This window comes from Stigmatopora nigra, chromosome 2 (assembly GCF_051989575.1).
Source record: "Stigmatopora nigra isolate UIUO_SnigA chromosome 2, RoL_Snig_1.1, whole genome shotgun sequence".
In the NCBI taxonomy this organism is placed as follows: Eukaryota; Metazoa; Chordata; class Actinopteri; order Syngnathiformes; family Syngnathidae; genus Stigmatopora; species Stigmatopora nigra.
Window position 1 is genome coordinate 12,049,717 of NC_135509.1, and position 18,634 is coordinate 12,068,350.

General features: G+C 41.3%; 1 protein-coding gene across 5 annotated transcripts in view; it reads right to left on the reverse strand.

The window, feature by feature from the left end:
* Window positions 1-18,634, reverse strand: part of znf423 (zinc finger protein 423) — an 83,574-nt gene that overhangs the window by 49,396 nt on the left and 15,544 nt on the right. For all 5 annotated transcript variants that reach the window (XM_077710618.1, XM_077710621.1, XM_077710620.1 and 2 more), the window contains one exon: window positions 13,996-14,187. In XM_077710618.1, the coding sequence (XP_077566744.1) occupies window positions 13,996-14,187 (192 nt within the window). The remainder of the gene's footprint in view (window positions 1-13,995; window positions 14,188-18,634) is intronic.

Here is an 18,634-nt window from a genome sequence, read left to right on the forward strand (position 1 = left end):
TTTGAGCATCATCAACGATAAAAATGTGTGTGGTCTTAGTCAGGCATGTTAATACATTGCAGAATTAGTGTTAGCTGTTATCCAATAGAAGGAAGCCTTCTGCAGTTTAGGACTTTGAGAGTATAGAGGTAACTGCTGAATGTATATACTATACATTAACTGAATGTTATGGGTTGCCTATAGGTGACGGGTTACCCAGTAGAGGGCAGCCTTCAGCCTGGAATACCACAAGTAAATTGTAATAATGCTACAATAATAACAACTAGGTTACTTTTGAAATACAATTGTGAGCATAAGGAAGAGCATCTTATAAATCAATGGATGCATTTATGTTGAGACAAACATCTACGATACTGCAATTGGACCGAACTGATCTGAACATAACTCCACTGTAATACTTGGCTGAATTCAGACACCCTCCTTCATTAACCAACGTGTAAATGAGATGTATAAATAAGTGATACCAGCAGCTGGAGCTCACAATCCAAAACACAAACATGCAACTATGTACATTAGGGCATACGTGAGGGCACGAAGCCCTTACTAGTTAGTGTGAATATGGCATAAATATGCCAAACACATTATTAACTGTTCGAACCGGAAATGTACTAAAGCTTCTGTACCAAAAATCTGATGCAATGCAGAAACATAAATTCCTGATGATGAGGGGCAGACTGGAGTGATAAGAATATAAAATGAGGGGAATGTGAGATAGTAAGGCAATGAGGCACTTAAGACCCAGGGGACTGTGGTAGAGGGGGTCTTGTGCTCTAGGGAGTCCAGAAAGCAAGCTGTGGGATGCGGGTACCTCCCGCCTGCCATTCCTCTTCCCTCCCATCCCTTCTGGAGGATAGGATCCTGGACAGCCCCCTAGTCACAACTCATAAACCCCCCATGAGTGGAATACATGTGAGCACACACACGTACACGCTAAAGAGAGGATCCCAGGGGAGAGGAGAAGCAGAGCAGAACACCTGGACCTGCCATTAGTGGCATATTCAGGGATTAGAGGCGCAGACGGCAAGAGAGAATGCACACTGGGATAGGTGCTTATATACTATATGCAGAGAGTAATAAATAATAAACAGCCACAGATATTTACAATCTGAATGCATATTTGTACACCATCATTTTTAGACTATAATTGGCACTAGCCAAACAATGCCAAATGAAAAGGATTTTTTTCATAAATGTCACACTGGAGTATTGAACTAGAAGTTTTTTTTTTTTTTCAAAATCAAACATTATATGTCAAAGAAATAGTAAAATGAGGGAGTAAAGACTAAATAGGCACCTGCTAATGTAATATATGAACTTTTTTGGGGATACCTACAACCAAAATACAAAAGTTTATAATAAACACCTTCCAATAAGGGAATCAGAATATTACACTAAACACCTCTTATAATGTTGTACTGCCTCACCATACCATCCAAATTAAAACCACATGTTGGCACCATGTTAAAATACACAATAGCAGACATAAGTTAAACTGCTTTGATGCCACCTGTACCTGGTGTGCAATAATTACTGATGCAACAAACCCTTCAGTCCCCAAGAGAGTCGATATTAACAGTTGAAGGTCAAGCACGGACATAGAAATTAATGGGTGAAAAAGGCAAACAAGAATGCAGAGATAGAGAAAGATTAAGACAAAAAGAGAGAGAGAGAAATAAAGAAAATTAATGAATCTTGGATGAAATTAATCAGGTTAAAGGCAAACTAAATAGGTAAATACATAGAATCACCTTTTAGGGAATTACATTAGTATTAATAACATCCATGTATAGTCACAAAATAGTTCTTAGTGTATACTTTGCATGTTTTTCAGAACCTTATTTTAACGCATTGTTTTTCACATTGTCCGTTAACTCCTTTTTTCCTAGCTATTGACTTTTTACCAGACAAATTCACACAAACTGGAAGGGAATAATCCCCAAGTATCAAGTCCAAAGTGAGTAGGACGTGGACGTTTAAAATCAACTGTCCTGAAAAAAAGGCCCCTGGGTGAATAAAAGACCACACGCTGGCTTTAACAAAAAGCAAAGCTCAGACACACACGAGGAGGGATGCATGGACAGAAACAAAGGTGGGCTTAGTGCTTCGGCTTGTGTGTGCGCGTGGGTGTGCATGTGCGTGTGGGTAAGTGTGTGTGGGAGAAAAAGAGAGAGAGAGTGGGTGACATAAAACAGATCAAAGTGAAGGGAGGTCAAAAGAGCAGGGAGGGAGAAGAGGGACAGGGGGTCCCATTATTGCAACCTGCATCTGCAAGTTGGAGTGCAAGTTTGTCATCGTTTATTCTACTAGTAGCCTTAGAAAAGGCATTTTTAAAGTAATTTTAGCAGAAGCATGCATTCTGAAAATGTTTAACCAACATAAGAAATAAAATAACCGAAAAAAACGTAAAAGCAAAAGAAGAAAAGCAAGTTCTGTTCCAAAATAACCAAACACTATAATATCCATAGCCTCTCCAATGAAGAGGCCCATTGGGGTGAATTAAGCTTTACCAATGCACAACAGAATACTTCGATGAGAACATGGCTGGGCTGTTAGTCCACATATGGCTGCAGTGGGTGCAAGTTTTTAGTTGATGCGAACGATACAACTTGTTTTCACCAATACAGCAAGTTACAAGTGTAATCGCTTCGATTCCTCAGAAACCTCCTTGGTTAAACTGTCTGTACTGCATTAGCTGGAACAAAGACCATGACCAGACCCACTGCAGGCGGCCTTTTGTGTAAAACTTTCCCACCTCTTTTTATATAGCTACACCAGATTACAATGTTGAAACATACAATCATATGCGGCATCAAAGGAACCACACCGTATTTTTGCTTAGGCCAACCAAAGCCCAACGAAAGAACCTCCTTTTGGATGGTCCAACTGCGACTGCACTACCAAGTTATCTCCTGTCTCTCCCTCTCTTTTGTAGCCACCGCTCTTCATGTGCAAGTGAAAAGCACAAGCATGGCCCAAAATTAATTTAGCTGGAATTAAATTAAAAGCATAGCCTCTGGAGTTTTGTTATGTACTAATGTTTGAACCGTTAACTTGGATTGTATGACTAAAACATGAATAATTAAGTACTAATGGGGTTATTATTATTTCAGGCAAGACAATCACATTATGGGACTTCAATGGGTTTATTCGTCTTTGAATGTGTGGGTTAGGGAGGTAGGAATTAAGCAGAAGGGACATTAGAAAAACGATGACTGTGTGGGTAGGATTTACCTTGAAAGAGTTTATATCACCACGAATCACATTAGGGATAAGTAGTCAATAAGAATATTTAGTCCATATTTAAGGTCTTTGTTAAAGTGGAGTGCAAGATTCTGAGCCAAAAATAACTTCTGGTTATTAAATTGTCTGCAAAGAAACGGTGAAAAAGCTTTTTTTATAGCTTTTGAAGCATAGCATGCAAATATTTCAAAAGGTGTTGATCAGGGAAGGGGAACTTGATTAGTTGTTTCCCAAACTTTTGAATTAAGCCTGACAAGCATCACTCAGGTTTTCCTGAACCTGGCTCTGGTCAGTGAGGCGCACAAGTGTGTTTGTGTTAGGCACAGCTCAACTATTAAGCGTCTCTTCATGTCACTAATACAGAAACCCCTCCCTTATCAGTCAGCAGCAGTCAGCCCCAGCACCCCTTCGGCAGCTGTCACTGCAGCCCTCATCACAAACAGTATACACAGAGGACAAAATCCCCAACACACAGGACAAATACCCACATCTACTCAAAGTGTATAGTATAACAAACACAGACGCATATCTCTGCGCCCAAGACTGAAGCATTCTTTACTCACATTCACACACAATTTTATCTGCTAATTTACAGACCGCATGTTTTGGCAGCTGACAAGGGGGAGAAATAACCACTTAGCCTCTCACCCTAAACCCCCAAAAGTCTGCCATCTACTATGCACACACTCAATACAATGAACAATCTAAGCAAATAATATCCGTTCATTCCTTTTCAACGCCGTTTATCCTCGGGTCGAGGGGTGCTGGACCCTATGCCAGCTGGGAAAAAGTTGGACTACACCCTAAACTGGGCACACAGAGAAAGACAAGACAGCACTTAAAATCACTCTGCCACATAGCGGGAATCGAACCCACGCTGCTCACAGCCAAGTAAGACGGTTAAGCAGTCCTCATTAGAATACTGACAGAAGTAAGAAAAAAAAACGTATAATCTGTCAAAAGAAGAGCAAGGGAAAGAGATTCATTGGACATAAAGTGGTTTCTGGGTAGATGTATGGATTGACATAAAGATTAATAGATTGGTCAATTATCAATGGGATTGCCTGTTATTATTGTTGTGCGTGTGGTTTTATTGTTTTTTTTGAAAGGTCCTGTGTTACCACAATCCTCAGCAGCCCCCAATCTTGACTTATTTAGTAGTATGTTTTCGATCATATTTGAAAAATGAAGAGCAGTTTGGTTAATATTTCAAGACATCCCACTTGCACTAGACAGAGAGACACAAAGAGAGAGCGGGAGTGCTAACCACATCAGGGGAAAGGAAAGGAGGGAATACGAAGGAGAAATTCTCTGGTTACCTAACCTCAATTCAAGTAGATGTGAACAGAAACATACAGTGCAAAACAATAAACAACACATTCAACAACTAATAATAACAGTGACAATAACCCTTAAGAATGCATTCATAGATGACTTCAAAAGTTTATATGGATACAATAATATATGCCATATTTCTGAAGGTCACCCATCTTTACCACCACCAGTAAGAGCTGTTTATCATGTTTCTACACTGCACTCTAAACAATTACTACATAATTGTTAACAATGTGTTGGTAAACTACACTATCTTCATTCATTTTCTTTTCAGCTCATCCTTACAAGGGTCACGGAGGTGCTGGAGCCTATCCGAGCCAATTATAGGCAATAGGCATAGGACATCCTTAATTAATCGATTTCCAGCCTAACTAGATTACACTATTAAACTATATACTTTGTGTGTATATATAAGATCAGTTGTTTTTTTATCATACCACGAGTAGTTTGATTTGTACTTTTGGACGCTTTAGATTGGAGCCCGCAAATGTGTTTTTTTGCGAAGAGTTGACAAAATATAGCACAGATACATTTTCTACCAGACACATCATGATGATGTGATTCACATGAAAGCAGAGGAAAGGCTTTAGTCTAAGTTTTATCAAACTATTCCACAAAAGGGTCGTAGTGGGTGCATGCTTTTGTCCCATCTGATCCAGCATGGACAGTTTAACCAGCAAAAATTTTTCTGAAACAAACAGTTCTTGACCGCAATCCTCTGATTACACAATTGGGACCCCAGATTGGTGAAAAAGTATCTTTTCCTCGGTTTGCATGAAAGCCTGCAGAAGTCCCAGGCATTGAAAAAAAATATGCCTAAGTACTATGACTATCTCACACAAAACTACAGCTACATATTTCCTTGTGTACCCATATGCGGAATAACAATCTTGACAATGGAGTACCCGTGAGACTTCCCACAGTGTAGTGAATTCCAATCAGGCAGTTTGGAAGACAGCGATTTCAGGGGGCGAAGGACAGAGAATTAAGTGAGGAGGGTGGAAGGACAGTGAAGAGAGGATATGGAAACAAAAGGTTCTGGTAGCACCCAGGGGAGAAGGCCCGGAGCAGCTGACGTCAGTGTGTGTTCGGCATCAGAGTGGGTGGGGAGAAATGGGAGTAGGGGGGCTGGCAGAGACTGTCCTGATGCTCCTCAGGGAGCTCCTGAGGCAGGGAGAGAAGAGTACTGAGCAGGACTCCCAGCCCCCACAAAACCAGGTACCCAGACAGATAGCTTGGCACAGACAGCTCATTCACTAGACTCAAGCCTCACTTGACAGAGATGTGTTCATAATCTATGAATACATTTTACTAGGTGGCTGTTTATTTCAGAAAAGGTAGTGTCAAGGCACGCAGTGCACATTCCGGAGGGTAAATCTATCCCACGTCATGCTACAATTGCATCCGTTCTAGTTTTGTCCAATTCAGTTTCTCCCCAGAGTTGTGCTTTTTTCTGACATTTGGCTGGACAAAGGCGACTCACACCTGAGTGCTAGGTTAAAACTATTATAGGCGGTATCCCTGTGGTACGATGCCCTTTGCCACAACTGTCTGTGACTGAAACTGTGCATGAATGCATGGAAACCTGGTGATAGAAAAAATGAGCTTAGATTGGCTAAATTCAAAGAGTTTTCAGTCACAGTTAATAGCCATACTTCTAATCACACTATTCACCAGAGTTCTAGAAAAGAATGAGACGCCGAACAACCTGACGGAAAAATATCTCACACATAAAAAGCCTGCACTGTTCCAAAAGAAACTGAATAAAAAGAGACTGGAAACATATCAAATGTTTTTGTATGGATTTGACAAACTCAAGTTACCAACTAAGACTTACCTATTTCTCTGCCTAAATCACTATGACTACAGGGTCCGGTTACTCTTTCTATACTGAAACTATATGACAAATCTAATAATTTACACCCTAGTCTTTACTTTGCCATCATGTTTTATGCCTTTTTTCAGTTGCAACATAAGTGTCCGGAAATGACCGAATAGAGCCATAATAAATATAAAGGAGAGAATAATGGTCAGTGAAAAAATATCTCTGAAACCCAACTTGAATCAAAGGTATAACAAATCAAAGTCCTCAAAGCGGGTATGGGAGACAGAGGTGAGTTGGAAAAAGCAGAGGAAAAACAGAGGAAAGAAGACAAACAGGGGCTGCTTTGGGGCTACTCGCCACAGGGTGTGTGTGTGTGTCTGTGTGTGTGTGTGTGTGTGTCTTGGGATGGCACAGTGGGGAAGTTTGGGGGCATGGTGGAAAGGATCAGAGCTTTGGGGCCAGCTCGGTGGGGAACAGAGGAGTTTGGGAGAAAATGGGGGGAGGAGGCATAGGGGGAAGGGGAGTCAAAGGGTGAACGGAGGGGATGCGGTCAGTTTGGGGTTTGAGAACTCAGTGGGGAGTTACAGCAATGAGGGAGGGGGGAAAAGGAGGAAGGGATGCAGACACCGGGGCCAATGTGCTCGGAGGCGAGTGACATGTGACTTGTGATCCAAAGATGAGTAGGAGGGATGAAGAATAGGGAGGGAAGGTAGAAAGAAAGAATGTATAAAATAAGGGGGGGACATGTGTTCCACTTGAGAGGGAGAGAAAAAAGGGAAGCTGGGCTGGAGGGGGGGAGTGGAGGGGAAAAAATCCCAGGTGTCAGCAGGAGGGGGGAGAAAAAAAGAAAAGAAGAGGGGGGTTGAGGTTCTGGGGGTCCTGGTTGTTGGCAGGGGTGCAGGAATCCAAGGGAATGGCCTGTTCCTCATTATCCAGACACCCCCTACACACGGAGGCCCCTCATGGCCCCATGACAACTTTATCCTGGCCCATTTAAACACACTGACAGAGACGTAAAACACAAAGATACATCAATTGTATTTCATATTGTGCCGTTAATGCTCCCAAAATGATTAAACCGCAGGTTTAAAAATATTGGTGTGGATTATGTTTCTATAGAATTGGTATTGTCATCTTTTACTTGGTGGAGGTTAAAAAAGGCGCAAATCATTGAGACTTTATTCTGAAGCGATTTTGGTGACATCTGCTGCTTTAGGTGGCAACAACAAGTATTTTCTTCAGGCTGTGCAACTGAATCTTGTATTCTTCTAAAATGGAATATTAACCCATAGCTTTTCAACTAGGTGCTACATTATGCCGCTTTTATGGCACCTTTAAGAGGCAGAGAGGATAGAAGGAGGAAAAATAAATACATTTCCATTCTTTTTTAAAACATTGTAAATTTAGCATCTTAATTTTAAATATTATGTTTTAATTTTCACGCTTACCATCAAAATACAGAAACAAGACTACATAACGGGCAAAGCACAGCACCCACCAGCTCCGTCTAGAGGCCAGGTTTGACTGGACCTGAGATAAGGGTGAAGCTCTCTTTATTATTCATTCATGGCCCGAGCCAATTTATACACCTATTATTCTCTATTGTGTTTTTTATGTGTGCTACAATCAGTGGCAAAGAAGCATTAGGGTTTCCCAGCACTGGCCTCCAGCTAGGGGACAATAATGATGCTAGGATTGGCAGTAGAATAAGTGATTTGCAGGTAGAGTGAAGCCACAACACTGCTCATGCTTGTGTACTTCGGTTCCAGCTACTACAATGTCAGCATAGAGTTCATTTTCAGCACTGAAAATATTTGAAACATACAGCACTGACCAATCATGACTTCATCGATGCATTCATTCAGAATAAACAGCGCATGAATAAAATTGGTATGTTTAAGCAACAATGTGTGATATGCGTGACGATATGGTGTAAATTGACTTATAACACATTGCATATTGCCGATTATCGAACGTCTGCATTCATGACGTAATCAACCACTTCACCGCTTCATTTCTCAGATGACACCAGAAACAAGTTTTTGGTTTTTAAACCCTTCAACGTCAATGATAACTGAGGACAATACCTCCGATTAGACAACAAACACTATCCCTGAAAGTAACTGGTCCTTCTTTCCATGTAACATCTCGTAATTGCTTCGTAACAGAGAGTAAAAGGCAAAAGCAAATAAATCTGAAAACTAAACAGAAATGGTGACTGCAGAGATCAGGCAATTTATTTATTCAAAGATATGTAAATGTATATCTTCTTAATCTGACTGTGTAAATATTTGATCAATACACGCAAACAGACATAGAAAACAGAAAATCTGCAAAACCCTTTTGGCTGAAGAATTCTAATGAATGTTTGGAAACAGAAGCTTTTGCCTGGTTGTCTCACCATCACTCACACACATGCACACAAACACACACATGCACACACTTTATAGTGGACCAGGAATGGAGGCTATTAGCTGACTACATCCACAAGCACACACAAATATTTACCCTCTGCAAGATCTACACACAAGGCACACGAGGACACAGAGTGAGAGAGGCAAGATGAGAGAGAAACAAGAGGGGAAGTTACATTTTTAATTGAGTGCTTCTTTTCCTTTGAGCAAACTGGGGCTGAATACAAGGGGCCAAGCCAGTGCCAAGACACACGCGTACATGCACACACACAATCGAGTGTCTTTTGGCAAATTCTTGCTTGCACTCTTGCTTAAGTCGGAGAGAAGAAAAAAATAGTTGAAGTAGTAGGAGACGGGGAAGGAAAAGATGAGAAACGGTAAAAAAATAAAATTAAAAATGAAGGGATATGGGTAGTGAAAAGAGAGAAAATGTCCCCACAGAGTCTTTCTCCCTTCCTGGAGCGAGCTAAGGCCCCTGCAGCGCCGCCTGTGTAATTTCCATCGGCAGTGAATACAGGTATTAATAAAAGCCTCACAGGGAAGAGCACACAATATAACCCTACATTTTCAGGCATTATGAAAGGACGCCCCTAGGGGTGCTCGGGCTCAAATTTCTGAGATGCAGGCATTGTAAAAAGACGCCCCTGGGGGAGAAGCCCGCAATAGAAATCTGCTGAATTCAAAGCATTTCCAGAGCCCTGGTGGGAGCCATTACTCCCACTGGAGGAGGAGAGATCTTTTTCACGCTCTCCTCTCCCCTTCCAACCGCTCTCTCTCTTTTTTTTTTTTTTTACCAAACATGTGTTGCTGACATGTTGACAGATTGCTCAGTGAGGTGTTTAGGTGCATGCACAAGGAGTTTCTGCCGAGACACCGGCTGCATCCCACTCCCGCCCCGTCTCTTCCTTCCCTTGCCAGTTCCTAACTTAGCCCCCCACCCTCCCATCCGCTTTCCCTGAACTGCAAACCCTCTCAGCGCACCCAAAACTGCTCCCATCCATATTTCATAAAGGAGAAACTAGGCTGAAAGAGAGCTGGGGAAGGAAAGAGGATGGAAAGAGTTTGGGTGCAGAAGAGAGAGAATGGGGGGAGGGTAGGGGAGACAAGAAAAGGGGAAGATAAACAGAGACAAAGCGGGATCAAGGGAGGGGAGCAGGAGGAGAGGACCGATAAAGAGGAATAGAGCGATGAAGTCAGTAGAAGAAGTGCGGTGAAAAATGAACCCTGTGATGAAAAATGACTCCACAAGAGCCCTCCACTATTGCTGCATGCTGTGACACCCCCCTCCATCCCCTTTCTCCTCCTTCCACTGCTCCATCTCTCCTCTCCACCCCCCTCTTTTCTCCCTGGAAAACTTGAGCAGGAGCCAGCTGTGTCTGTGTGGTGTTATCGTGCACGTGTGTATATGTGCGCACACGTATATGCCAAGGGCTAAGCATAGGAATCTTTGGGCCACCCCTTGGGTACACGCACACATTAACACACAAACACACACACACACACACGGAGGAGGAAGACAAGTCAAGTAAGGAGAAAGATAAATAAAATGAAATCAAAAGATGAAGTGTGATTCCCGAAACAAGAGTGATATTTATTTTTTCATTCACTTGCGCCTACTGGATGAGAAACACACACGCTGATAGAGTCAGAGTGCAGGAGGTGGTCTGTAATTCTGCTTCAGATGAAACTCCTCCTCCCTTTCCTGCTAGTAGAAAGTGATCTGTGGTTTTAATAAGAGTCCTGGCCTCGCAGGATTCAGCTGCTATGCCGTCGACAGACGCAGTGAGGTGCGTGCAAGAGAGAGAGTGAGAGAGTGAAAGAGTGAGAGAGAGGTAGACAGCGGGTAGCAACAGACGGTTAGAGCTTAGCAGAGAGCAGACATCCCACGGGGGGCCAACCAGTCACCCAAGGGCCCCTGCACTAACAGCCCTGCTCTCCTTCCTGCTTTCCATTGCCTCCATGTTTTTATTTTTGCCCCTCCTCACCGTCAAACACTTTTCTTCACCTCTCCCGTCTCCCCTACTCACTCATTGCCACCTTGATTTGACTGTGAACATCTCCCAGTAAGCACCTTTGCTTGACTTAGAGAGGGAGGGGAAAAAAAGACAATTGTGTAGCTGACTAGCTGAGTTGAAAAAGACTTTGCAAATACTTTCCTCGGGAAATTATCTGCAGCTCTGACATACTGGCTTCAACACATACTATCTAAGATGCAACCGGCTGGGTTAATGACTCGCAATTTGTCACTGACAGGAACCGTTTGGGCCCTCCTGCTTTGAAAGACAGATACATCCTTTTCTATTTGTCAGCTGCTATTTTTTTTAAGAGTCACTAGGTGTGTTCTTCTGGCTAACATCATAAATATATTGTTTTTGTGTTGGGTGGGTGTGAGTCCTGGGGGGAGTGACTGTTTGTTTCACTGTGGTCACAGTTTTGAAAACATTACCTAGAGGAAACTTGAAAAACAAAAAAAGAGGATGCACCATTTGACAATGTAGCATTTAAAATGATTTGAGTAAGTCCAACAATAATGCTCTAAACATGCAGATGAAAGTGATCCTCTTTCTTGTTTTGGAGAGCAACGGATTCTAATGATTATAGATCGTAAAAGCTGTGTTCCTTCTACAAGAAACATACTAAATTGTACTGATAAAAATCAGAGAATGGAGATTTGAGGTTAGATTTAGGTTAGATGTATGTGAGCCTGTGGGCAGAGTCAGGCCAGAAAATGTTCTTCATTTGATCTGTGGGATTTTTTTCCTGTGCTCCTTCTCTCCTCAGGGAGCCTCTGCTCCACATTCTGACTCCTACTGAGACCCATCGACACTCCCGTGACTCTCTTGCTCACTCTTTCTCTTGCATGCACTGCACACCCACAGGATGCATACCCCAATGTAAAACACAAAAAGCTGCAGACACACTCATATACACACATTTGTTTGATGAAAAAGCATATCTAATGAAAAAGAGAGAGAGAGAGAAGAATCTAATCTAATCCTATGTATTTGGTGAGCACAAAGAAAAGCACAATGCTTGGAGTTATGTACGTGTTTTATTAGGTGCACACACATTAACGTGTCATTGATCTGTGCCACAGTGTGTATACGAGTGTGTTTGTCCAATTTGTTCTCAAATTAATGGTGCCTCTTTATAGGCCTTCTGCTAGAGTGCCACTGAATTACTTGGTGCTTCAAGATTGCACCTGGGACCCATTCAGTGTTATAGCTGTAGCTTCATGCTAACTCGGGACTCATTTGCCACAAGAGTATACAGGGTATGCTTCTACGTCATTTCCTTGCAACAATAAGCCGACTCAGGCAGACTAATTGGGGACATCTGCAGCAAAATGGACATGATTGCAATTTGCTGTATTTTTCTAGCATTCATCTGTATCTCTATGGTGGATATCTTATGTAATAGATATCAGATCTTTATAAAATAGACATTCTTGCAATGAATTGAAAATCCTGCCAATAAGTATATCTTGCCACAAAGTTGGGGGCCACAGTAGAGCAACCTTAAAATAATATATTGTTATGATTGTTATATAAATGATTGATTTCAACAATAATTTAAATGAGTGATAGGTAATATACAGTAGTTAATGTGTGTGCAATTTTAATCACCACCCGTGTATTTACTAATGAGAAAAACGATGCAATTTCTTTGAGGAATTCAGACCTGACTGATGTAATGATATTCTATTGAATATGAAGAATCATATGTAAACTGTCCCCAAACCTCCTTACACAAGAAGACGATGTTCATGCATTGCATTATTTCTGAAGTAAATACGATTGCCACCGAGGACGAAGAGAACTTTTTTCTTTTTTAATTTGGGTATTGTGTTTATCCCTAGAAGGCGGTGGGCGTATATATCCCATAGGTCCGGGTGCATTGGCTCCCAGGAGCATGAAACTGAGAACATAAAAGGATTCTTTAGTCCACGCTTATAATTCAGGCTTCTCCACAATAATAATCAGAAAGCAGTGGTCCCTCAACAACATTCATACACACTGTTATACCATCAACTCACGGATGAATCTACATACATAAACCAGCACATGCGAACACACATTTTGCCAAACTGTGGGATTACACTCTAATCTCAATCTTTCTTCAGGGAGCAAAAAAAAAATATTCATCATTTCATTCCATTTCTTTCTCCTACTCTCCCAGTTGCCCTCTGTGTGCTCTTTCACTCACTAACATCTCAGCCTCCCTAGACTCCTGTGCTGAAAATCACAGGCCACATCCAATGCTCTGACAGCGACACAGCTTCTAACAGAGCGCAGTAGGAAAAAAAAAGACTCGAAAGACAAACGCGTGCTGCAGGGCCTTGTGTGTATTGTAAAAACACAAAGGCAGTTAAGAAAGCTGTACGAATAAATCCTACATTCTTCTTCATTTTCTGTCACGTCACAATCCACATTTTTCGAATTAAACTGAAGCATATGAATTCCAAATTGGCAAAAAGCAAAGTACTCGGTACATATTGACTTTTTCCATTGAGATTTTTGGATGAGAAGCAGAATACCCAGTGAAGGGTTTCAGTTTCCAAACAGAGAAATAGCAGCCGGTTGACATCAGGACAAAGCACTCAAGCATTCATTGACTGAACTATCACATGGGCCTGTCTGCTATGACTGGATGTTGAAGCAGCAGGTGAATGCAACGTTGCTTACAACTCAGTCTGGAAAAACACCATCTTTAGCACTTTCAACAAAACACCCCCTTTACTCCCATATCAAAGTCAACACACTTGGAGGCAGCACACTCTCTTGTAGCCTGAGTGTGTTTAAGTGTGTGTGTTGGGGTGTTAAGTAATCATTTGGATTTCACTGTGAGAACCAGATTCCTCAATCCAATTCTTTCAGTTACACCAACATATATATACTATTGATCTATTTATAAAATAAATATATAGTGTTGTTTAGCATTGGATCACAGGGCACATGTTAGCAATGGACCAGTGAAACTCACCTTCAGGATCTATGGAAATTTTAGACATTAAATTGCATTTTCTACATTTTCTTGGAATGTGAGGGAAAACCCATGCCGACCCAAGGACATTCAAACCCATAATATGAAAATATTGATGAGAATGTGCTAACTACATGTTGCCCTCCACACAAAAGACCCATAGAAGATGACGTTGTATGAATGGATGTCATTACCCACCTGCTGGACAGTGGTTTGTTCTGTGTTCCGTTAGCTCTGCCAAACATTCAAAGTCTTGCTGACAGTTGTCACAGGTGAATATAGAGTCATCATCTAGCTCGTCGTCATGGTCACCGGGCTCCTCTTGTTCCCTATCGTCTGGTGCTGCTCCGCGGTCGTCCTTCGACTCAAGCGCTTTGACTGATGCTGATTCTGAGGAAAGAATATACACGTGAAAATCACTGTCAACTATGTCACAGATTTGCATCAACTTTCCTATCATTATAATGTGCAACCTAACAAATGTATGTGGCTTACTTTTGATATTTAGACAAAAACACTAAACAAGTTTGCAACTTGTGATTTTGGTCCTGTTGAGTTGAAGCACCATTTACTTTCAGTTTTGTAATTCACTGATGCACTGTCATTTTTTGTTGTGTTTGCATGCATTAAGTATTCTTAAGGAGCTTCACCATATGCTATCTAAGGCGCTCCAGCAAGTGAAATAGCTGATGTATGTGGGCATGAGAGTCATGTGAGGGGCAATCAGTGGAGGGTTGCTGTGCCCCAATGCTCTCTGCCCTATTTTGTCTACGTTTTCACACCTTATTATCACTTTTTAAATGCAAAAATTCCATTAGGACTAACTCTGACGACACAGTGGGCACAGAATAAAAACCGGCCAAGGAAAATATAGCGTGCACCATGTGGACTAGGGCACGGTCATCGTGTAACATAAAAAGTCCATCCACAAACATAAAGTTCAAGTTAACTGCACAAAATCTCTTTGTCAGTTGAAATGGCGAGTGTAGGGTAAGGAAAATAATACATTTAATCATTGGTTGACTAAGATGTGCTCCCAGATCATGCGGTTCATTAAACAATTCTACCTAAAGAGCAAAAAAAAAAAAAAGAGAAGCTGACATGAGAAGTTACAGCCACCCAAAGATCTAACCATCACATATATTACTGAGTAATTTATTATAGGAAGGTGAGATGGGAAAGAGGGATGCTGGGAAGTGGGGAATGAGGGACTGCAGTGATGGGATGCAGTGGGAGAGGACATTAGTGACGGAAGGATAGAAGGAGGGCGAGATGAACTGATGGGGTTGAAGAGAAGCAGGGTATTGGCCATCTGTCCAGTGGTGAGAATACCGTCTGGCCAGGGAGAGAGCCTAGATTCTGCACACACACACACACACACACACACACACACACACACACACACACACACACACACACACACACACACACACACGTGCAGAATCACATTTATACACACAAATACAAAATCATTCATGTCAACCCAATAAATGGAACTACGGATATTAGAAAAAACTAAATGTTGTGCTACTTCGAATTCCATAGAGAATTTCTACCGCCGGTAAATGCTTGTATAAATGTTATACATATTTTGTGGCTTCAACGTTCAAATACAGTGCTTCATAGGCAACATTTTCACAAATACACACAGGTAAATGCACACCCCAGTTAATAGCAGGGGGTGGTGGTGCCAGAGGTGAGGGCAGTGCCAAATCCAGTGCATGCCAACACAACCTGCTGTCATGGCAACAGTGGGACAAGCCAGATGAAACTATTGGCTCTAAACTTAGGAAGCAACTTAATATTTCGGGGGGGAATACTGTAATTTGAGTCATACCAAAGAGATCATCGATTGGTCGATTAATTAGGGTAAATGTAATATATAATAATGTCAATTGCAACATAAACATTCACCAAGAGCTCATGAAGTGGTTATTGATTAAATGCATGTAATTTTTGAAAGCAAATAAGCCTGGATTTCGATGTGGAAAAATGCCTGTTTGAGGCCCCAAGGGGGGTAGGCAATAAGTAATATTCGAGGTTGTAGTCATCAGCCTGAGTAATCTGAGGACAATGGCTGTTTATTAACAGGTACAAATATAAATATGCAAACTGACACCTCAGGAATAATTAGGTCACTTTGCATATCTGCTGGAACGATTCATGCCGTGTTCGTATGTGTGTGTGTTTGTGTGTGTGTGTGTGTGTGTGTGTGTGTGTGTGTGTGTCTGTGTGTGTGTGAGGAGTATTACTGACGCATGCATTTATGTGTGTGTTTGTGTACACCCTGGGTAATTAGATAAAGAGAAGTGAATTAGCAGTGTCCACGTGCAGCGTGATGTTACGCATCCTAACCTCGCCCAGCTGAGACCCGCTAATCACCACTCGTTAGGCTCATAGAGGACTGTGTGTTCATTGCAGGAGCATGTCTATGTGTGTCTCTCTCATTAGCCAAGTTTAAATGAGGTAATTGTGGGATGTAGTAAGTCATAAATGATAGGGCGCGCTATAAAATTTATGGTCATATTGAGTGGACTTATTGAAAATCTAACGAAGCAAAGCAATCACGAGTAATTATCTGTATTTCACAATTCCATTTAGGCAGAACGACAGTGCGATCCTACATTTTAAAAAGGTAAACCGTCACATTAAGTGATCTCCTAAAATGAACAATTTTATGATTATATTATTTACATTCTGATATCATATTTTACAAAACATACAGCATCATTCTAAATGTTTTGAAAATTATCTGAGAAGCTTGCCAGTAAATGGTGTCTTAAAAGTTGACTAGATTAATATGTACAACTAGTTTCTAAAAATTGAATATTTGAGCTTCTTCCAAGTTGCAAATAAGGATATCTTTGAAATTTGTTGATTACAATGTGCGTTTTTCAACATATTTTAAGCTTCAAATCACAACCTATTATTTATAAAACCAGTTCCATGGCCATTTTGAGAATTACTGAATTTGGTTTGGTGTCCTATAACCACATTATGTTAAATATTATGTTAATCTTAAAAACAAATGTTTTGGTAGCATAAAATATTTGTTAATCTTTAACTTTATCTCTATTTTTTAAAGAAAATAAATAAATGTACTGTCTCTTCTCTTGTTTTGGTAAATTAAAATAAAACAAAAACTGTTTATTTATTTACTATTAAAGAGGTGTGTTTTACACAGTGAAGAAGTCAATTTTTTTAAAATTATTATTTGTAATGGACTTAGCTACAGTCAACGTGACCATCACCCGGGGAGCTAATGAATGGGTAAATTTTCCTGAGCTGTTCCGTAGTGCTGGAAGTCAACTGAAAGACCATCCCAAATCAGAAGGCCTTAAATGGGAATAAAACAGTGCAACACTGCAAAGGAAAGGGGCTTACTTACAGTATGTGTTAGATTTGGCAAGCAAAAAGTGGTACTTTGGCCTGACTTGCACACAGCTGCTCGGGGGGGATGAATATCTGCAGGCCAAGTGTACATAAAACACCTAGATCCACATGCGCATGTCTGCACAACCCTTAAAGAGGCATCAAAAGGTGTGTAAAAGTGTGTGTGGCGCTTCCAGCAGAATGTTTAGAAAGCAAACAGCCCTGACACAAGTCTTTCATTCTGCTCCACATCGTCACTGTAGCTGAATTCACAGGCACCTGGCTGTATCAAGCACCTTCAGCGCGGCCACCAACAACAAGCTGTGATGTTCAAATCAAACCTGCACTGGGTTGCCCACTGATGTTATTGATGTGTCTTCAGACACATGCAACCAATGTCACTCACACACATAGTATAAATCACACGCAAGCTGCCCACAGCAGACATGCTCTAATTGGAATGTTACATTAAGCAGGGGGCCAGAGCACAGAGTACCAGAACATCTCACATGTGTGTTCTTCTCAATATCTTGTTTAAGGTTATAATTAAGGAGTCTGTGTGTCTTTGCCAGGAGGGTAATGACATTGTTGTTGTCTAAAAGATTTGTTAAGCACGATTCACAAAATGAAGTCGATGTGCCAGGGAATTCCAATACTCTACTACTACCTGTAATGATTTATTACTGGTCCCTAAGGAAAAAAAGGGGTGGGAGCACATTTGGCGCCACTGACTGTTATAGACATCCAATTTGAAATGGAAAATATAGCACTGATCATAGCTGAATTAAAAGATTATTTTATTTCTTGTTTGGGGGACATGTTGCTAGGCAGAATAAGTATTTATAACTTTTTTTGCAAATATTTTCCCATATCTGCCATGCAAGCCTTAGAAGAACACAGTGTACCAAGCCTAGATTCAATCACTGAACCTAACTGTATCAACTATAGCTCAGGTGTAATTAACACAACCGTGAAAGAGCATGCAAAAAAATTAAAAACAAATATTACAAGCTGTTTTTAACAGAAAATCTTAGTCTTAGTTCTGAGTTTGACATGTTCAATGAAAAAAAAGGTTGCTTTTAGTGCACTGAAATGCACGTGCAGACACACATATACACACATGTACGCATACACACACATGCACACGCACGCAAACACTAGCAGAACAGGTGCAGATGGACACAACACAGCCCCCTGCCTCAATCTCCCTGGGGAATGCCCCCACCCTCTGCCTAACTCTGTTTGTTAGTGTGAGTGTTTTTGTTGTGTAAGTAGGGAGTATGGGTGTGTGTTATGTGGCTATATTAGGAAGACATCTCGCCTCACCTCTTCTCCTCTGCATCCCACCTCATCTTGTTTGCCCGGCAGTGCTGTGTTGTGTCTGTGTTTTTGCAAAAGAACCAAGCATACCCCCAAACGCTCCCTAACCCACTGTGCCAGGAGATCTGCTGAAGCACAGAGCTAG